A 23,174-nucleotide genomic window follows, 5' to 3' on the forward strand; every position below is an offset into this window, starting at 1 on the left:
AGACCGTCAATTTTTCTGTATGCGCCCTTGATATGCAAATACAAAATGCAAAGAGTGTCCCATGGCAATTTCATAAGAAAGGCGGATTGTGTTATATGTAAAAATTGTAAAATACAACTTAACCTAACCTAATATATAACCATGGTATAACCTAATACTTACTTGATATAAAAGGATCACACTTCCACACACACACACACACGCGCACACGCACACACACACGAGAACACAACTTTTTGGCCCGGTTTGACATTCCGGACCCTTTAAATTAAAAAATAAACCGTCCTGGGACTGATCGATAACGCGGGGGTCGGTGTTGCAGGGACACCCCAGCGGCGAGGCGTTCATCCAGATGGACAGCGAGACCAGCGCCTTCCTGTGCGCGCAGCAGAAGCACCACCGCTACATGACCTTCGGCAAGAAGCAGCGCTACATAGAGGTGAGCGACTCGCCGTCCGCCGGTGCGACCCCCCGGCCGGCCCCCCGGCCCCGGCACTGACCCGCGCGTCTGCTGCAGGTGTTCCAGTGCAGCGGTGACGACATGAACCTGGTGCTCACGGGCGGCGCGGCGGCGCCGGGCGTGGTGGCGGCGCCCAAGGTGCTGTCGCCGGGTATGTGTCAACCGCGACTGCTGGCGCACTCCATCGCGCAGCACAACCTGCTGGCGCGCCAGCACGAGAGTCTGCTGCTGTCGCTGCGCTCGCCCTACCTGCCCGTGCCCGTGCGTGCGCCCTCGCCCTACTTGCCCGCGATGCAGCCCGCGCTGCCGGCGCCCGCGCTCCCCGCCAAGCGCACGTACGAGCGCGCCTTCGCGGGGGCGGAGGCCCCGCCGGCCAAGCGGCCGTATCCGGTGGCGGCGCCGCTGCCGCTGCCCATGCCGGTGTTCTCGTACGCGTCGCCCGTGTTCACGAGCTCGAGCCCCGCCTTCTCGTACGGCATGCAGGCGGGGTTGCCGCCGCTGCCGGGCTACGCCCCCGTGTCCTCGCCCTTCCCCCCCCACCTGTCCGTCTTCCCCGCCTACCCCTACTACCCGGGGGTGTAGACGCGCCCGACGGTTTCGCCCTGCGGCTCCGTCGATGAGTAATGTAAGTTGTAACTATAAATCAGGGTATAATAGTATGACAATACGCTCAAAAGTTAGTGCCTTTGCCGATTTATACTAGCGAATTATGAATTGATGTTAGGTAGCTTTTAATGTTATAGTATAGGAGAGTTAAGAGTTTCGGGTGGAGTGCGGCGCGGGCGAGCGCTCGCGTTGTTGAGTTTATATTGACGTTATATTGTTGATCTTTTTGAATTAGTTTATGAATTCGAGGTTGTTGCGAGATGTGCCCGCGCGTGTCGCGTGTCGCGGGTCGCGTGTCGCGATGTTCTCAGACACTCCGCTGCTCTTTGGCCAACGTTGGCTGATGTAGAGTGTGACGACGGAGCGAGTACTCACTGGAGGTACTTAATCGATTAATACATATTCTAGTACGACTTACGAGTTACGAGTATACACTTTTACGATACGTTTACAGTTTTATAGTAGCCGGGTGTTTCGAGACACCGACTAGGAGTTACGACATTAAATTTAGGTTCTCGGACGCGTTCCCCCCGCGTCCTCCCACCTCCCCTCCCCCCTACCCACCCCTTCCGCACCCGACCTCGATAGTCTTAAGAATTTAGATCATTGGATGATGGTTTTGGGACTGAGAAAAAAAAGAGCATAAAAATTAGCCGACCTTTGCGAACATTTCGATATTATAATAATACGATCGGTCGCGTCGTCCCGACTCCCGACATCGCCCGGATCGAACTGCTCGCAAGGGCGGTCTTGTATGTGGTGTGATGGTTAATATCTGTGCTGTACTGTAAGTTACCAGGGGGTGTGGTCGCGCCGCCGCCCGCCGCGCGCCCTCGCCGCCCGTCCGCTTGTGTCGGGTTGGGAGACCGCAGTAGACCCGCTTGATAAATAATGTTTATTTATATACGATGTGTTGAACGGGGTACTCCTTTTATTCCTTGTGAGCAAAAATAGGCCAGGTCCGACCAAAAATATCGACGGTACTGTCATCCGGGAGTGACGCGAGTCGACATGTCATCGACCAGTCCGACCACCGCGTACCACGACCGGACGAGGTGGTCCGCGCCGCGCCGCCGCCCGCTCGCTGCGTCCCGACGTCGGAGCGGGCGGCGGCGGCGCTCGTAATGTTAGCCTCAGGGCTCAGACGTTTCAATGTTTCTACATTAATGCTGAGAACTTTTTATAATAATCGTTCATGCACCTTATTTTTCCTCGGACGGAGTAAGAGTACACCCGGCATAATATAATATTATTACGATAAACGTCGACGATACGATACGTCCTAGACGAGCTGCGAGCGGCGGGGAGGTGCGCGCCGGGGGCGTGCGGCGCGGGGGACGGGCTCGGTACTCGTGGTAACATAGGCCTTCATCATTTAACAACTTAATATATTATATGTTCGACTGTCGAATACCGTCCCGTGTAGTAGTCGGCCGCCGACCCCGCCGGCGGGGCCCACCTGTCCTTCTGCCGGTGCTTCTCTATCACCTTCTCCGTTCTGTCTCCGCCGGGTCTCCCCGCTCCGCCGGGTCGTCGGCCCGCCGCTCCACGCGGAGGTGAACGCGCTCCTAGGAATTTATCGTAGCGCTAAGATGTTATTTTTGACAAGTTTTAAAACTCTGTTGGAATCGTAATGAACTTAAAATAATTGTGTTAGTGGATATCATTTTTATTATATTTCTTACTTTAAATAAATCATTATTTTTCGTGTTGGAACATGATTGGTGGTTTTTTTCTGGTATGTGGGTGAGTGTACTATCGCGCGGGGCCGCCGGCCGCTGGCCGCCGCCGGCCGCCGGCCGCCGCCCCACTAACCCGCTTCTGTCTGTGGCCGAATGGTACTGTCCGACTAACTCTCTCGCGCGGGGGTCCTCCTCCGTCCGCGACGCGCGGCGCCGCCGCCGCCCCCGCCGGCTATCGAAGGCCGCAGCGGCAGCGGGTAACGTTATCGACCAGAGCCGGCGGCGAGGCGGCGCCGGCGCCGGGCGGGGACCGCGAACCGGCGGCTAGCGGCGCCCGCCCCGCTACGTACGTAGTACAATCATTCATCGTATCCCTCACCTCCTAACATAGCATTATAGTACCGCACTTATATTATATCGTATACTCTGTTCCACCTGACGACTGACGTCTCGCCGAGAGGGCCGCCGTCCGGCCGTCCGGTCGGGCGCGGCGCTGTCGGCTCTCACTTCATCCCGGGCCGGGCTCGAGGAGCTCCGCCGGGGCCTGTCGCGCTTCCCTTGCATGACGAGTACGGGGCGAGTGTTGTAGTGGGGCGGTAGTGTGTAGCCGCGGCCGGTCGCCGGCGCGTCGGAGGGACGCTCGTGGCTGCGGGCTTCCTCGGAGCGGAGTAACGGAATCATGGGCTGCGGGTAGTTCACGATAACCTGAGTGAGTATCTCCGCCCCCCTCCGCTACCCCCGCGCCCCTCGCGCGCTCCGATCTCGCTTCTACCTCTCCGAAGGAAGTCACCGCGGGAGGTCTAATTTTAATTTTGTGTAAAACGAGAAAGGGCGGAGACGCGAAGGAAGCCGAGGTGGAGGCGGGGTCGGCGTCGGGCGGGGCGGGAGGGGGCGGGCGGGGGCGGGGCTCGGTGTCGGAGGCGCTGGAGCTTCGGGCGGTGAGTGTTCATCCTGTACTACTACTGCCGCGCCGCGCCGCGCACTGCCGCTTTCTAAATCTTAGAAAAATAATTAACACACGCGTGGACAAGTGAGCGTCGTTAATAACATTTTACATTATACACTCATCTTGGAGCAATAATCTAAATTTTAAAATATAGTTGTAATACCGGGGCTACTCTTAAGGCTCAACTCACACTGGGGCGGAGTCGAAGCGTCGCGATGCGTCAAGTTCTCTGCCAAGCGTATTCATCTCTCCTTCAGAACAATATATAGATTAATATGCTTCGGCAAATGACGTGACGCGTCGCTTCGTGTGTGAGTCGAGCCTTATCGTACGTAGATTTAGTTTACGAGGAGGCAGTGCGTACCCCGCGCGGCCGCGGCGCGCATCATCGACCGACGCCGGACACGGTTCGTCGGGCGTGCACTGGGGGTTTCAAATATTTAGTTGAAATCACAACCTCATAATAAATAATGGGACCAAAATATATAATGACCACCAAAAAATGCTCTGATACTAAAAACTTGTTTACTAAAAAAAGATATTTACCACCAAAAAAAGAAAGTCTAAAATTGCAATACTACCAGCTATTTTAGTCACGGCTACACTTCAAATTGTAGTCGAACGCCAAATATATTTGGCGTTTAACTTCGAATGATCACCAAATACTTATAGTAAATAATCACCAAGCGAGCGATTTGCTCGCTTTGGTGATGCGATATTTCCGTCCAAATAAATCACTACGATTGACAAAAATGTACTAAAAAGTATAATAACTCCATATGTGTGTATGTAATACCAGGGGGGTGTCACTCCGCCGTTCCGCCGCCGAGCTACAAGTACATACGAGACTCCCCGACGCCGGGGCGATTCAATGGTTGCCGCGCACAGACTCGTGGCGCACGCGCGCGCCTCTTACGCAGTGTCAAATTTAATTAGCAAAACTTATCAAAAAAAATACTGCATTGCAGCCGATTGTTGGGACAATGAAAAAAAGGCAAATTTATATTATATCTACTGTCAGGGTACTTAAATCTATGACAATTATAATATTATTAAATATACACACAAATGTTTTATACTTAATTATAATAAATATGCTATTTAAAATAGGTGGTAGGTGGTAGCTGCATATACTTACATTATGCATAATAATATAATCCATACCTAATTAGTAATTAGTAATTGCCTACATCAAAAGAAAATCAGGTATCGTGTCTGTGTAAACTGATTTATATGTTCGGTATTCATTTACCTAACAGTTTCCGTATGTATACCTTGCGTGGTATTTATACTTATTTGATTTTGACAACCCTATTTTCGGAATATAGTCAACAACACACACGAGGTGTGAAATAAAGTCGACCTTCGCGCGGCGCCAGAGAGCTCAATGTCGGCTGCTCGCTTGCGGTCCGTTGTTAATAATACTTATGTAGGCACATAAAACGGCGGCATTTGTGAACATCAAAGCAGTGAGACTTCTGTACTTGTACTATTATCTATTCTGTGGTTATACTAGCCATTCGACCGAGCTTTGCTCGGTATTCGATAAAACACGAATAAAATAACATTTTCTAAAAATTATTCCTAGCTAGATCGATTTATCACCCCCGAAACCCCCTATATACTAAATTTCATGAAAATCGTTGGAGCCGATTCCGATATTCCAATTAGGTATAATATACATATATACAAGAATTGCTCGTTTAAAGATATAAGATTCAGCAGTTTGGACCTGAAGAGATAATAGATCCCTTTCCAATTTAAAATATTAGCATGGATGATGAGAGTCTTACATACTACATAATATTATAAATGTGAAAGTCTATCTGTCTGTCTGTCAGTACTCGGTAACCTCTTCACGCCCAAACCGCTGAACCGATTTTGCTGAAATTTTGAATAGACTATGGAGATACTTTATATACTGAATCCCGTTATCATTATAATAATAATAATAATACCTATGGACGCTTCACACCACGTCAGTCTGGCCCCGTGGTAAGTACCTGAAGGACTTGTGTTACAGGTACCAGACAACGGATATATATTTAATACTTTTTATACTATACATATATATTTAATACTTTTTATACTATACATATATTTAAGATTTTTATTATATGATACACATATTTAATACACATCCATGACCCACGAACATCCATGACAAACGAAAAACTTTTTGTTCCGCCGGCGGGATTCGAATCCGCGACCCCCGGCTTGAGCTACCAACGCGCTCACCACTGAGCCACAGAGGTGGTTAACTAATAAAATAATAATAATTATTATTTACTTACGATAGTCAAATAACGAGATGTAATTCCTTTGTTTCTCATTTTAAAATTAAATTGTAGTTAAAATATGGTTTTTATTATTTATTATTTTTCGGTTTAACAATGATTTATTTGGAGTCATTTTGCATAAATAGAATAGCGAGATGTTAAATCTTTGGTGATCATTTTACATTAAAATGCTAGTATAACGTTGTTAATCATTTACTATTTTTGGTTTTGCAACGATTTATTTGGAGTCATTTTATATAAATAGGATAGCGAGACGTTAAATCTTTGGTTATCATTTTACATTAAAATGGTGGTCAGTATTTTGGTGATCGTTTACTATTTTTGTCTGTGAAATGTTACTATTTCTGGTGATCAGTTAATTATAAGCCATAAATAATAAAGTCAGCCGCCCGCGCCAGAGCCGGGCTCGGAGGTCCAGCGCGGGCGGGCATGACTACCACTCGGCGGAGCGGTCCGGCTAACGCGGCGCGTGCGCAGGTCCCGTGGCGTACTACTACGGCGCGCTGGGCCCGGCGCTGCCGCCGCCGCTGCTGTACTGGACCTACCCCACGCCGCCCGTGTCGCCGGCGCACTACTACCACGCGCCGCCCCCGCACCACGCCCACACCCCGCACGCCCCGCACCACGCGCCCGCCATGGTGAGTCACACCTCTATTTTGTTTAACGTTAACGGTACCAGAGTTGGTGATGATTTAAATACTCAGTAATCTAATCCCCAATATAATGACGAAGTATTTAAAATAGGGTAGTATATAATCGAGTGACTGTAAATTACAGTTTTAAGTGTCAAAATTAATTAATTTGGGTTATAGAATTACTATTTGAGCGACTGACTGTGAGTGACGACAAATTCACAGAACAGCAACTTATAAATTATTTATTTGAGTTACTGTCTACTGAGCAGCTTCATAATATTTGAGCGACCTAATATCTGTTTGAGTGTCAACGTTACGTCCTGCATTTTTTTTCAATATTTGGCAAAATATGTATTTTTTATACTGAGCGGCATTTTGTCTTATATGGAGTGTTTCGAATACAAAACCCACTTTGAAAAATACAGTAATGAGCAGAGTATACAATGAGCTCACATTAAAACAAAAAAATGAATAATATGAAATAACTAGGTATTTGATGCCGTGCGAGTTTGTTACGCCGGTTTTTCTCGCCGGGTTAGTTCCCGAACCGGTGGTAGGCACCTCAGTATCGACGTTCGGAAATATTTTTGTAAAAAAATTACTCTGAATAAAAATATTTTGATTTGATTTGATCTATCACTATTAATCACCCTAGAACAATTTTTTTTATTACTATCAAGCAATTTTTTTGTGAGTAGCTTCATTTGGATAAGAGGAACAACATTTTTATCTGTGGAAGCCTTACAGACTCCTTTCTATCTCTGATACCAATTCACTTTCGAGATTTTCATTAAAAACACGTATCAAAATATAAAATATAAAACCTCAAATAGAATATCAGTAACCAATAATCATTAATAAAGCAGCTCACAAAAGTTTTCTCAAAGTGAACTTTTTAGTACTTAGTTACGTAAATCGTAATGTGTAACCTCACTTAGAAAAATTGAATGACGACCTCGGTGGTCGCCGGTTCGAATCCCGCCGACGGAACAAAAAGTTTTCAAAGTTCCTGGGTCATGGATGTGTATTAAATATGGGAAATAATAAAACGAGCGAATAAAAAATTATATTGCGACTGATGATGAACATACTGTTTTAATAACATGAGCGTTATTAATTTGACTAAGCGAAAAATAAACTAAACTAACGACTAATATTGATTTATAATAAAATCCAGAACGAGCTACAAAAAGTGGATTGCGATTAATCTATTTCAGATATTAAAATTCTATCCGAGCGACTGTATTACTAAGTGAGCGACTGGAAATTCATAGCGGGCAACTTCAATATTAAATATAGATTCAATTTTTCTAAGTGAGGTTATTTATTACGAGCTACTAAAAAGTTCATTTTGAGCAAACTTTTGTGAGCTGCTTTATTAATGATAATTGGTTACTGATATTCTATTTGCTTTATATTTTATATTTTGATACGTGTTTTAATGAAAACTACATATTGTTAAATGCGAGCGAATTCGAGTGGGGGCGGGGCGACGAATCGTTGCATTCAGGTGAGTTCGGCTGCGGACCAATACGACTTTTTAGCGGGGCTCCTACTCGAATATACGTCGAATCTTAATTGAAGCCAGTTGTTTTTTTTTCGGTATAGGTCGCCATTAAAATTTTACCCATTTCTTTGACGTTCCATTAAGGATTATAATTTGTGTAATTTATTAATGATTTTCATATATAAATAGGGTTTACCCCCCCCCCCCCTCTCCCTCCCTCCCTTCTCCCCTGCCCCCCTAAATCGTTGGGTATGATTCTAATTTCTAAACTTTTACCGTTATATAATTTAAGTTCCCTGTTCCTACAAATAGAACAATACATATTTTGGGATCATCAAATCAAAGTATGAAATCCTTTCTATCTCTGTTAGCCACCACTTTTTTTTTCACATATAAAATTGTTGTTCCTCTTATCCAAATGAAGCTACTCACAAAAAATTTGCTTGAAAGTAATAAATAAAAATTACATTTGGCAAATATTGAAAAAAAATGCAGGACGTAACGTTGACACTCAAACAGATATTAGGTCGCTCAAATATTATAAAGCTGCTCATTTTGTATTTTAAGTAACTCAAATAAATAATTTCTAAGTTGCTGTCTTGTTAATTTCTCGTCACTCACTCTCAGTCGCTCAAATAGTAATTCTATAACCCAAATTTAGTAATTTTGACACCTAAAACTGTAATTTACAGCCACTTAATTAAATACTACCCATTAAATATTATGTGTATCATATAATAAAATTCTTAAATATGTATATGTAAAGTATAAAAGTATTAAACATATTTCCGTTGTCTGGTACCTGTAACACAAGTCCTTCAGGTACTTACCACGGGGCCAGACTGACGTGGTGTGAAGCGTCCATAGATATTATTATTATAGTATTATAATACTAGCTGTTGCCCGCGACTTCGTCCGCGTGGTCTTCAGTTTATAGCGCGCGGTGTCAACAAAATTGGTGTCAAAAGCTTTTTAAAACCCTGGTACCCCTTAAATCAAAATACCCAAAACAGCCGTGTAGTGTGCACATATATTTTTTTTTAATTAAACTTTTATACCAAATTTTAAAGCTTATTTAGCTTTACACAACTTAGCTGCATTACACAACTTTAGCTTTACCCATAAACTATTTAGTATTTATTATTGGTATGCTGTTGTTTCTGATGTTGGTAGGTGAGTTATTTGACAACGTGTATAACAATCGAAAGAATCGAAAAGCTAAGCTCAACATGGTACCACCTTTTATAGAAACACATATGAGCAAGCGATAGCGCGATCTAGGCGACTCTCTGTTATGGGTTTTGGAACTAACTTAATTTGAACAAATTTACGCATAAACACCCCCTTACAACCCCTTTTTCCAGTAAAAAAGTAGCCTATGTCCTTTCTGAGGCTTTAGACTATCTGTGTACAAAATGTCATTACAATCGGTTCAGTAGTTTTGGCGTGAAAGCGAGACAGACAGACAGATAGACAGACGGAGATACTTTCACATTTATAATATTAGTATAAAAGTATAGATTGAAGTTGCCCGCTATGTATTTCCAGTCGCTCACTTAGTAATACAGTCGCTCGGAATTCGGATAGAATTTTAACATCTGAAATAGATTAATCACAATCCTATTTTTATAAGATCGTTCTGGATTTTACTATAAATCAATATTAGTCGTTAGTTTAGTATATTTTTCGCTTACTCAAATTCATACCGCTCAAGTTATTAAAACAGTATGTGCATCAGTCGCAAAGTAATTTTTTATTCGCTCGATTTATTATTTCCATTTAAAATATAATAATATTTAAAATTATTATTTTTAACAAAAAATTAAAACCGACTTCTAAGGTAAAAACAATAATAATATGAACTAAAAAGTATTAAATAACTCTTACTCTTTAATATTGCCTTTTTCAGAATTCGTCTAAATGTCAACTATTTCTGTACATACTACAGTCTTCATTATTTTGAAGTCGGTACCAGCAAATTTAATCGTGAAAGCAAAGTCAATGTCAGAATATCTGAAACTTACTTTATACAAGATAAAGCTTTATGCGTAAATAACCACTACGAATGTTAACTAGATTCACATTATGTTACCATAAGCGAAATTGTGGTAAATGCTTGCAGTTATCTAAGCGATGCTGCAATTTCCAAACTTTTATCTTTAAAGGTTCAGGAGTTCTGCTCAGTGTCTCTGGCTCCAGGGACACCTTCGTATGAAATTTCACTTATTTGTAACATATGTTTAAGTTACTAGAAACAACTTTTTAACCACTATATGTGTGTTATAATAAATTTCAAGGATTTACCTCGACTGCTCATAGATCCCATCATCAGATCACCACTTTTGTGAACATGGTACCAAATTCGGGTTAAACCCTATACAACACAAAAATAATTTTGAAAATCGGACCATTAACGGCTGAGTAATCGTTGAACATACATAAAAAAAAGATACATACAGCCGAACGTATTACCTCCTCCTTTTTGGAAGTCGGTCAATAATGCCAATGAAATCAGTTCAGCGGTTTAAGTACAAATCATTATTATTGTTATCTCTCGGGAACCGTACATTTTTCCAATATAAAAAATAGATAATATGTCTTCTATTTTCTTTCCAGTGACTCAATGTGTGCTTTTATAATTCTGGGAGTCACGTTATCGTGGAAGCCGACTTCCACGACGAAACGTTGAGTACGTTAAGGTGATGCCTTGAATCTTGATAGTTTGGCTGCAGCGATATCGATTTTTCTCAACAATGATTAAAGCTAAGAATTTGTGCCTACATATTGTAAATATATTTTATATTAAGTTATAATATAGTTAACAAATTATTATTTGTCACTCATGGTTGCATCATCTAGGATTCTAGGTCGCGGCACCATTCCCAATTTGTACAGGAATGACTAAACATCAACTTTATATAAATAGTCATCTTTTTGTAATTAGGAATACACTTCGCTTTAAGCTCGCAAAATTGTAACTCACCTACATCATAATCTCAACATAAACGGTCACGGTAAATCAGTCTTTAAATAATTCCCATTACCTCCACACTGGTAGGTAAAAATTTAAGAAATTAAAGTTCATTGTGAGTATTCATCATGTCTTTGTCTTTGAATTACCCATAGCATAACACGATTGGTCAACTTTTATAACACATAATAATCAATCAAAAAGACCTCTGTAAAAAAAGGGATTCTAATTTTGCCAACATAGGAGAGTGATTTAAGCTTCCAAAATTTGTACATAGATTGGTTCAAGCAGACACTTTAATTTGCCCATAGCTTATATGACATATATTTGTGGTTTTTAAATTACGCGACAAAAACCATTTTGTCGCTTACGCCCTTTCCATTTCTTGCTGTTCCATTTCTTATTTTCTATGAGAGGCCGGGCCGCCGGCGGAGGCGGCAGAAAACGAACAATAAAACATATCCAACACGGTTTTTTACTTTAACGTGGCGTCACCTTAATGGATGAAAAGTATTTTATATTAAATTACGTAGTACCGAAGCCTGCCTAGTGCCTACCCGAGAGTTGTGAGTGTGACAGGAAAATAATAGACAACCTAACGTTTTCATTCATATTCTACTGGCTCCATACTTTCGATTGGTATATAATTTGTCTATTAACCAAACCAGCGAAATGTTCAAAAAATATATAAACCTATACTAATATTATAAATGCGAAAGTATCTCTGTCTGTCTGTCTGTCTGTCTGTCTCGCTTTCACGCCAAAACTACTGAACCGATTGTAATAAAATTTTGTACACAGATAGCCTAAAGCCTGAGAAAGGACATAGGCTACTTTTTAACTGGAAAAGGGGGTGAAAATGCGTAAATTTGGTCAAATTAAGTTAGTTCCATAAACTCAAAATAGATGGCGCCAAGAGTCCCCTAGATCGCGCTATTGCTTGCTCATGCTTATTTCTATAAGAGATGGTACCATGTAAAGCTGGGCTTCTTTCGAATATTATACACGTTATTAACTAGGAACTCACCTACCAACTTAGATTAGATATCAAATTCAAAAACAACAGCGCCAAAACTACTGAACCGATTGTAATGAAATTTTGTACACAGTTAGTCTAAAGTCTGAGAAAGGACATAGGCTACTTCTTACTGGAAAAAGGGGTTGTAAGGGGGTGTTTATGCGTAAATTTGTTCAAATTAAGTTAGTTCCAAAAACTGGAACAGATGGCGCCAAGAGTCGCCTAGATCGCGCTATCGCTTGCTCATATGTATTTCTATAAGAGGTGGTACCATGTTGAGTTAAGATTTAGATTCTTTCGAGTGTTATACATGTTATTAAATAACTCACGTACCAACATAGAAATCAGAAACAACAGTCTACCAATGATAAATACTAAATAGTTTAATGGCCTATGGGTATTGGCTATTGGGCAAAGCTAAAGTTGTGTAATGCATTATGCAGCTAAGGTGTGTAAAGCTAAATAAGCTTTAAAAGGTATAAAAAAGTTTAATTAAAAAAAAAAACATTATGTGCACACTACACGGCTGTTTTGGGTATTTTGATTTAAGGGGTACCAGGGTTTTAAAAAGCTTTTGACACCAATTTTATTGACACCGCGCGCTATAAACTGAAGTCCACGCGGACGAAGTCGCGGGCAACAGCTAGTAAATAGTAAATTTACTACAAAATATTTAAATACTAAAAAATATTTTTTAAAGTTTAAATATTTTGTAGTTTTACTATTTATTCATATATTTTTTACTGTTTTAATATATTTTTAACTTTTTTGTAGTAAAAGTTTAAATATTTTGTAGTAAATTTTACGCAGGAACCTAGGTAATTACTATTTTAAGCTGAAACATAACTCAAACATGTTAAATATTTTCGTATGAGAAAATGATTTTGGTATTATGTTTGTATGAGAATTTCGATGGCACCGAGCTGGTTATGGGGCCGGCCCCATAACCAGCTCGGTGAAGGTCCTTCTATGAAGGGATCCTAGGTAGGTCATTACAACGAAACGTAGTCGATCTCGGTGATCATTTTGTAAGATCAACTTTTTTAGTCAATAAAATTCATTGTAATTTGAATTTTTAAAGGCATAATATATAGTTAAGGACTGAATTTAAAATTGAATCATTTCATTGGAAAAATTCTCAAAGCCGAGAACTTATCAAACAACCCTAGTATGTTCAACGATTACTCCGCCGTTTGTGAACCGATTTAAAAAAAATATGTTTTGTTATATTAGGTTTCACAATAATTTGGTACCATGTTCACAAAGGTGGTGACCTACCTGTTTTATTTCCGAATAGATTTGTAACAAATACTTTCAGAACGTTGATGCTAATGGTGCCTACCACCGGTTCGGGAACTATCCCGGCGAGAAGAACCGGCGTAAGAAACTCGCACGGGGTCATACGCCAACGAGATATCTCACTCTCGAGATATTTAAAAACTACTCGTCTCATAATGTCAAAATCTCGACATTATCTTGAGAAAACTCTATAAAAATGTGTTATTTCGATTATAGATCTACGCGAGAAAAAGTGTTTGTCATGCTAGGGTCCATAGAGATGAAGAGACAAACCATCAAACATCGAGAAAACATGAAGAGTGAGATATCTCGTTGGTGTATGCTAAGCAGGCTGATGATGAGATCCGTGAGTAATCGAGGGAACTCCTCAAAATTTGTATGAAAACATATTATGGTGATTTGGTTTTATAATGGCGCATCCACACATGCCGCCGGGTTTGCCGTCAGCTTTCAGATTACCTTGCCACCGAATCCGGCGGCATGTGTGCTTAGCCGCCGACCGTGCCGCCGCCGGTATAAGCCGGCGGCATGTGTGGATACAGCATAAGAAGTATCCCAAGCATATGCTACCAAAAAGTAAGATTTTTACCAAGATATGCTATGGTATTTACTTTTCATAGCGATTTTGAAAATATAATGTCGTTTCAAAATAAATGATTCAAACTTGGGTCAACCTATACTAGCGCAGTCGAAGCGCATCTAAATTCTAAGGGAATCACTAAAATGAAACATAACAAATTCAACCTTAACTTAACGCTGATTGGCCACGCGCAGAATCGCAGAAGTGTTACGCTCTGGAGTTCAGGTTGAATTTGTTATGTTCAAACGTACAGTGCCATCTTTTAACAGAAGTCGGAACTAAACTTAATATAATTTAAGGGTGAGTTGCACCAGAGGCGTGGTTAAAGTTATGGTCGAAGTTATGGTTATAGTTAAGGCTAACTTTAACCTTAACTTTGATCACAGATTTTGACAGATGACAGCTGGTCTGACAAGGCTTGAAATGAGCGTGGCGGGGGCGCTGCTGGTAAAGGAGAACTGTCAAAATGGCGTTTTTGTATGATGACCAGCGTTAGTTCCTATTTTCGCCACGGTCATTCAATGCTTTGTCGAGCTCAAGGTTATTGGTAAATGGCGTCCATTTTTTACCATAACCAAAGATTCAAACATTTTGCATTGTAGTTATAGTTAAAGTTACAGTTATAGCTAAAGTAAGTTTCCATGCGGAAGTGCTATAATAGAACGATAGTCACAGAACAACCAGAAGAACCTCATATAGAGCCTTTAGAGATAGGTGTTTGAACATTTCATTTTCAACATTGCTACTTAAACTCTAAGAATATTATACAATTGGAGTTCTAGAAATTCTGAAGCGGTAGTGAACTCACAATTCAGATAATGAGTTTTCATAATATTATTATCAGGTATTCACAGTCACAAAGCAGGACACATTAGTCTTTACAGAACGCCGGATATCTAAAAAGAGTGAAATTATTATTTTTAACAAAAAAATGGTATTATTTTTTTGTTAAAAATAATAATTTCACTTCCAAGTGAAATTATTACACTACTTATTCTTAAATGGACTAAAAAGTATTCAATAATTCTTACCCTTAAGTAGTGCCTCTTTCAGAATTTGCCTAAACCTCAACTATTTCTGTTTAATATACAATCTTCATAATTTTTAAGTTGGTGCCAGACGCCAGTCCCAAAAATTGAAAATATTTTGTCATAGAATTCACGATTCTGATCTGGTACCGACTTCAAAACAATGAAGATTGTATACAGAAATAGCTGAGGTTTAGGCAAATTCTGAAAGAGGCACTGGTAAAGGGTAAGAATTATTTAATACTTTTTAGTTCATTTAAGAATAAGTAATGTTATTGACTATTGTTTTCACTTGGAAGTCGGCTTTAATTTTTTGTTAAAAATAATAATGCAATCTTTAACAACTTTTTGCCCAACTCTGGCGAGCAGGGGCTGCCGGGCTGTCCGCTGTACTGCCGCGGCCGTGCTGATTACGAAAGTGGCAGTCTTTTAGGGTTTTAAAAATTAAAACACTAAAAGGCTGTCATTAAAAATTAAAACACTAAAAGGCTGTCACTAAAAACGAGTCGTTTAACTCCCGATGGAATGTCCCGCAGATGCCGGAGCTGGTGGGAGTGGGGGGCGGGTCCCCGCTGCCCCCGGGCGCGGCGCCGCGGCCCCCTGCGCCGCCGCCCGCCGACTGGCCCGTGTTCATGGTCAACTGAGTACCCTCTCCCGCGCCCACCGCACCGCCGCGCTGCTGCGAGCGGTCTCGGCGGTCGACGCGAGGGCGAGCAGCGGCGCCGCGGGTGTGCACTTCTGCCCCGGCTCGACGGATCGCGGAGTCTCGTCGCCTTCGTCGCCGAAGCTCCACTTTCGTCTCTTTAGTATAAAAGTAGCTCTCGATTTAATTGTCTGCTGTAATCACTGATCGACTATAACTACTTGGGCTTACCAATAATCTCTGGAGGGGCGACGATAGCCTCGAAGTGATATTTTAGTAGGAAAACGCAGGTGATACTTAAATAATTAAATATTATATTAAGGCGACGATGGCCCGGCGCGGGCGCGAGCGACGGCCCCGGGTCGCCGATATATTAATAATAATATGTATAAAGTATAAACAAAACGAAGATTTTGTACCTGATCGATCCCCGTCTAAGGGCGAAGCTAAACGAGCGTAATTTTGTGAGTCATGATTTGTATAAAAAGATATTTACGCTGCAGTAATTCTGCGCACCTCACAAATTACGCTCGTTTGGCTTCATCATCGATTGTCGATTCGAGTGACGACGACCCGCCTGGGCTCGCTCGCTCGACCCGGCCGAACTGTACGGTTCCATCGAGTCGCGGGTGGGCAGCTCCGAGTATGCAACTGATAGTATATTAATTTATATCGAATGCGATTACATAAAAAATATTAATCTATTTTATTACTCGTTGATATTATTAATATTTTTAGCGTGGACTAAAGTGATTATTTATTAAATATGTGACATAATAATGTAATGTACGGCAATAATAATTTTATTGTACATGTAGGTCGCCGTTAAACCTGTTATACGGACTCCGTATAACCGGCCGGCGAGTCGGAGTGCTCCATCGCTGTCGGCCGCGCGCCGGCGACGCGCGACGCGACGTTCGCACTCCTATCGTGATATTGTTTTTTCGTCGACAACGATGTATTAGGCTTCTTACAGACGAACGGCACGTGTCGGCGGCAGTCGACGGCAGCCGTTGACAGTTTATGACGCTTGCAGGGGGCCTACCACGACCTTTCCTAAAACGATCATGTTTCCAGAACACTTTGCTGTAAGATTACAATAACATTACCGTACACACTTTTCAAATATAATTTTACTAAAATACAGTAAAAAATGCAAAACATTGTTACATCCGCTGTGAAATATCAACTTTTTAAGATCGCTAGCTTGACTTTAAAGTAATATTATATTGCTTATCTGTCAAACGGTGTCGCTTAGTAGGGGGATATTAGATTATCATATATATTGGATCCGAGATCATTGAGTCAATGATGTTGGATAATGTAATATAGACGTGATTCATTTCTTCCTTGATCATAGATTTTTGACATTTGCTGAGAGATTGGATCCAATACGGTCATAGAAATAGGTGTTGCCAGTTATTTAATATAAAAACGAGTTTATAATTTCTTGTTCGTTAATATGTTTCAAATAATGTAATGTAATTATTTTTCTAATTATATACTTGGATAATCTTGCTGAAATAACAAAAAACAAGCCATATTAAAAATGATGATGTCTTTTGACAAATCAAATTCTCTGAGATCTAGTAACCCTGACGTCAATAGCTGTCAGCGTTAGCGCTCTCCATTGGCTATTGAAACCACATATGACGTAAAATAGGATCAATGAAATATGATAATGTAATATGCAGATATGATCAAATGATCATATATATTGGATCCTATATATGATCATAGAAATGATCCAATATATATGATAATGTAATACCCCCCGTAGAGGTGTTGGTAGGCCCCCAGTTGTGACGTACCGCCTATTTAAGCGTCCACAGGTCGGTATCGTACGCAACGGACGTCTCGCAACAAACGTATAATTTTTTCACAGTAGGTACGTCCGCTGAATTGGCAGCGTACAGATTAGTAAATGAATGCCCAAAAAGGGGATGTGGATGGAAAAGTCGAAAGCAGAAATTTTGACTTAGGAACTTTGTTTGGACAAATTTGAAGACAAACGTACTGGCTAGTCGGTAATCCGTAGTCCGTACGCTGCCGATTCAGCGGACGTACTGTAAAAAAATCTCCGTTTGATGCGTACGATACCAACCTGTGGACGCTTACCTTTACGGGGTACGTCACAAATGCAAGCGTGATAAACTGTCGACTGCTGCCGTCTACTGCCGCCGATACGTGCCGCTGACTGCCGTCGACACGTGCCGCCGACTGCCGTCGACACGTGGCGTTCGTCTGTAAGCGCTCTTAAATAGGAACTAAATAAATAATACATACATAATTAGTGTAGTTCAGTCGGCGATGCGAAATAATATTGTAGCCTGTAGGTCCTAAGGCTATAGGTTTCGTTTAATTGTTTGCTCTAGCGACCGAAGCCGCCCTGGCCCCTGCTCTATAGTGGCGTAGAGCTAACCTACAGCCTGGGTACAAAGTGAGTGGCAATTTATTTGAATTTTCGTCGGTCGCGGTCGCGTACCGTTCCGCGTCCGCGCCGTACGCGCCGCTGTTCGTGTACCATGCGGATTCTGTCTACTCTGCATGCGGTGCGATGCTGACAAAATATGTTTAGTTTTGTCAGCACCGCACCGCATAGTACACGAACAGCGGTCGGCCGACTGCTTAGGTTTAGTATTTGGAGAACCAAAAATATAATTAGGGAATACGTGTAAGTAGGTAGTAAGATTGCTCAACTAGCGTATTGTGGCCGAGGAGGTGGTCGCGGCCGGCCTCCACCTCCCAATCCCCCCCCCCCCCATTCTCGTTCGAGTGGGAGTTTTCGTGTAGCGGATGTACTATTTCGTTAGCTGCGTAATGACGTCGCGGCGCCAATCTATTTAAGAGATGTAGAATGGAGCGGCGCGCGACGTCACAATATACTATAACAGCAAAATCAAACGTCTTCCACTAGCGCGAATGTTTGTCTCGTATCACAATTTTATTTATTAATTTATTATGGAAATAATAATTATGAATCGTTACTAAGTTTAGGATATCTAGATTCTACTATTATTTGTTATATAGAAAAGCCGTTAGCGCCGCACGCCGCCTCCCCAGCCGCCGCGCCGCGCCGGCGGGCGGGGGCACCTGCGGCGCGCTCGTTGTTTGGTGCGACTGTTTTTATTATTATTGTTTATAGTGATGTTAATTTTACGAGTTTTATAATTGAATATTAAAAATAAGATTTTAAAAAATATCTAATTATCTACTGTTGTTATTTAGAGCGATATATTGCGCGTAGTTTTTAATTTAATCGTACTCTGTACGAGATCTGCTCACAAAGGCGAGACTGATGACGGTCGGAGCGCGTATGCGGCCGCCGGCCCGCCCCGCCCCTCCGGCACCGCGCTGGCAGAGTAGACAAAATTATACAGTATGCCGACTTAGAACTGATGTTGAAATTTTTAAATTTGGCGTATTATGACGAAAATCGTCGCTAGGGTTGTTAACTTGTTACCTACGTGGACGTGTTCCTCTTCGGTCGTATTGTTGTTTGTGTTTTGGTACCAATTTTGAAATCTTTATTTTAAATATTTAAAAATAAATTATATCAGCCAGCGCGAGGCACATTCCGTTCATAATCCTAGTGAAACCCGTGAATTTGACAGATATTGAAACCTGTCCGTCTCTTTGCAGTCGAACTACTGGTAGTTATGTCTATTGTGGCGCTGGCGACCGCCGAGGGGAGGCAACGGCTTCGGAGTCCGTCGTACACAAAATCTCTAGCGGAATTTTATTAAAATCGCGAATTGCGTACTTTTATAGCGCGGATGGATATTTACGATGACCTACTGTGATAAGAGCCGCGCGAGCGTCGTCTCGGCGCTCGCGCGGCAGAAGGTCTACATAGCTTTACTGCCTAGTTTAATGCACACTAAGAATCTACAACGGTCAGTGTTAAAATACTTGCACCACGTAGGCCTAAGCTTACAAATTAGTTGCGAATAAAATTATTTTATATGCGGAACGTGAGCGGCCGGCGGCGCGACTCGCGAGACGTGAACTCGAACATCGCGCGTCCGGTCCGTCACGTAACGAACAAAATATCTACTCCCATGTCATATTCGATGACGCGACGTCGATTGAAAAATATTGACAGTCGGCTCCGGCTAGTTAACGGCCGCGCAATATGACTAAATATTTTTTCTCGCCTCCGGCCGGAAAACGTCAACTTTCTTCCCGCTGCGCTTACCGATGTTGCCGTTTTCCGCCTCCGTCGATGAGAAAATTAGTATGTAACGCACCACGGGCAGTAAATAAGAAAGCCTCAGATCAAATGTTTGTTGACATGTAATATTGTGATCTGAGACATTTCTTATTTTCCTGCCCTAGGGCACCTAGGTGCGTTTACTATTAGGCCGCGTTCACACCAAAGCGACCGTGAGCCGCCGAATGTGAGCGAACGTTACGCAGTTTATTGTATTTCCATACATATTCACTTTTTCGTTCACACCAAACCGACAATACGCTATTACGCTAGGCGTAGACGTAGGCGCGGACATCCAATACCGTATATTTTCACGTTCACTCACGTTCACACTGGGGTCTGGGGGTCACAGTGAGCCTGCTCAGTGCTCACATTCGGCGGCATATAATCAGTTTAGTATGAACACGCGCTTACAATTAACGAGTAGGCCGCTTGCTGTTTAATTTAATTTTAATGTTACAGCCATGACTTACGAAACATGACTCTAGTTTTATAGATTTTTTATTTGTATAACGAATTAAGTGAAAAAATATTAGCTACGCAGCCGCGCGGGGTGCGGCCGCCGCCGAGATCTCAGCCCGCTCAATATAGCCGCCGCCCCGGCGCGCGCGGCGTCTCGCGTGCGATACGTAATACGTTTATATACCGTATTATTGTCTGTTCAAAGTTATTAGCATAATTGAATCGTTACCTATTGCAGCTCGTTAACGCCAAGAGGGTCCGGCGAAATGTTAATTGTTGTAAAGGGCACGCCGGCCGCGGTCGACGCGTGCCCGAACGCGGAACGTGCAATGTTTAGTTAATTTTATATTTAAAACTGATGCCAAACTGTTCCAGTTTATCATACGAAGTAGTGAATTGTTACAATAAACTAGTTGCAAGAAAAAAATATTCTTTGATTTCGAATCCCGAACTTCCCCGCTCCTTTACTACTAGCCGCTTCTTAGTTGATATTGGATCTGGCTTATTTTAGGGATATTTTTTAATGGAGTTTCCCTTAAACCACACGAGAGCACAAGAGCAAATTTTGTTACCAATTGAATTGTCAATATATTATATACTAACTGTCGCCCGCGTTTGCGTCCGTGTGGATTTCAGTTTATAGCGCGCGGTGGTTCCCTATTCTGCGGGATTGTCGGGAAATGTAGCTCATACAATACACATACATTAGGTACTGCAAGTTTCCTCGAAAATCCATATAAGCGTACCGCTCCTACACATAGGTAATTACTGTTTTCACATATTAGAACTACAATGTGAATTTATTTTCATCGATATTTCCATGGAAATAATAAATTTTCCCTCATCGAAACGCAGCCTATGTCCTTTCTCAGACTCTAGACTATCTGTGTGCAAAATTTTATTACAATCGGTTCAGTAGTTTTGGCGTGAAAGCGAGAAAGACAGACAGTCAGAGATACTTTCGCATTTTTTTTGTATAAAATAAGGGGACAAACGAGCAAGGGTCACCTTGGAAAGCAACTACCGTCGCCCATGGACACTCGCAACATTAGAAGAGCTGCAGGTGCGTTTCCACCTTTTAACCCTATGTGTGGTATGACATACCCTAGCGGTAAAAAAAAATGATACCATTTTTAAACGAAAAAAGCGTGCGAGTTGGTTTTCTCAGTAGCTGCAAATAAAATGTTGCTGCTTTAATTCCTGCCAATTCTATGCCTGTCACCAATTCTGTGACAAGTGCTCAAAGTGCGCTCTTGTACCACATACCTAGTACATACCCAGGGCCGAGCCGCCCTTTTGTGCGAAGTGTGCTTCCCAAACAGCCGCCAAGACAATTGGGGCGCCGCGGCGTAGCCAATTTCCCTCATTAACAAATAAGAAGTTGAAACATAAGCTTCGAGAAAAAGAGGCGCTTCAAGATTTCGTACACAGGCGCTGTTGGTAAGTTGGCGCGGCCCTGGCAGCGGACGTACTGTGAAAAAATTATCCGTTTCATGCGAGACGTCTGTTGCGTACGATACCGACCTGTGGACGCTGAACTTTAGGCGGTACGTCACAACTGCAAGCGTAATAAACTGTCGACAGCTGCCGTCAACTGCCGCCGACGCGTGCCGCCGACACTTGCCGTTCGTCTGTAAGCGCTCTAAGAGATAGACATATACCATCGCGGAGTTTTCTGCAGACCTTTTCAATGTGTACAATACTTGGTACATTATTTTGATAAATCTCGTAGGGTTCAGCCTGCGTTTGCAATGTACCTAAGCGGAAAAAAATGTAATTATTTACGATTTCACATTGGAAACCCCAAAATTTAATTAAAACAGTATTTTTCCAATATATTTAATGAATGTTATACTTATAAACCTTCCTCTTTAATCACGCTATCTAAGAAAACCGCATCAAAATCCGTTGCGTAGAAGATTAAAGGGAACAAAGGGATATGAGGGAAAAAAAGCGACTGTTTTATAATATGTAGTGATTTGTTCTATCGAACCTAAAATAAAGATTTATTACTGTTGCGAGCATGTTGCGAGCGTCTTCTTCCGCAACAAATATGTATCTTACATAATAGTAGGGGAGGCAGTGCTATCGTTTGCTAAGTCATTTCATACCGACCAAATTTTTGTCCAGCGGTAGCTTAATATTTATCAATCAATATAATCGGCGTCAGTCGCCGCACCCGTGGTGGGATGTTAACTGAGAGTATTTCAAAGTTGTAAAAAAAATAATTGCGAAAAGTGATTTTATACCGAATGAAAATTTTATGGATGATTATTGAGGTCATGCTTAACCAAAATTGCACCGTCAGCCGTATCGCAGACGGGGGATTCAACGTCAGTCGCGTTACTGAACTATGTTAAAAAATTAAAATATAAAGTAATTTCATACCGTACAGAATTTATACAGGTGAATGTTGATACCTTTTTAATAATAAAGACCACCGTCAGTCGTTAATATGCGGGTGGAACGCCCGTCAGCCAGCGATATAAGCTATAACCAATATAGCCTTAGGTACTTCGCGCTCAATGTATCCTAGGGCGTCGCGTAGGCGACATTTCCACCTGCAAATATTCAGCTGACGGTGATTTTCATTTGCATTAACCATATAATTGTCTCACATAGCAATTTTAAGTAATTAATTCGATAGTCAATATTTGTGAAGAATTATATACATTTTTTAAAAGCGCCATCTGTTGTTATATACTAAAACTAAAATAGCACCTACCAAACCTAAACGTGTATAATCTAGATATGACCTTTATTGGGTGCGAATTGGGATCTTTTTAATGTCAATTCAATACGATTCCTAACAACAACTATGAGA

General features: G+C 42.0%; 1 protein-coding gene and 1 long non-coding RNA gene across 3 annotated transcripts in view; both read left to right on the forward strand.

Moving 5' to 3' along the window:
• LOC121730313 (RNA-binding protein fusilli) overlaps positions 1-2,787 on the forward strand; it is a 101,480-nt gene extending 98,693 nt beyond the window's left edge. For both annotated transcript variants that reach the window (XM_042119302.1, XM_042119311.1), the window contains 2 exons: positions 323-439; positions 518-2,787. In XM_042119302.1, coding sequence (XP_041975236.1) covers positions 323-439; positions 518-1,042 — 642 coding nt within the window. In that variant the 3' untranslated portion in view covers positions 1,043-2,787. The remainder of the gene's footprint in view (positions 1-322; positions 440-517) is intronic.
• An 855-nt stretch (positions 2,788-3,642) lies between these two features.
• On the forward strand, positions 3,643-16,172 carry LOC121730334. The gene is made up of 3 exons (XR_006036096.1): positions 3,643-3,686; positions 6,472-6,632; positions 15,569-16,172. It is a non-coding gene; the product is annotated as an uncharacterized LOC121730334 (long non-coding RNA).
• The last annotated feature ends 7,002 nt before the right edge of the window (positions 16,173-23,174 follow it).

The sequence above is a fragment of the Aricia agestis genome, chromosome 1, assembly GCF_905147365.1.
Source record: "Aricia agestis chromosome 1, ilAriAges1.1, whole genome shotgun sequence".
Classification (NCBI taxonomy): domain Eukaryota; kingdom Metazoa; phylum Arthropoda; class Insecta; order Lepidoptera; family Lycaenidae; genus Aricia; species Aricia agestis.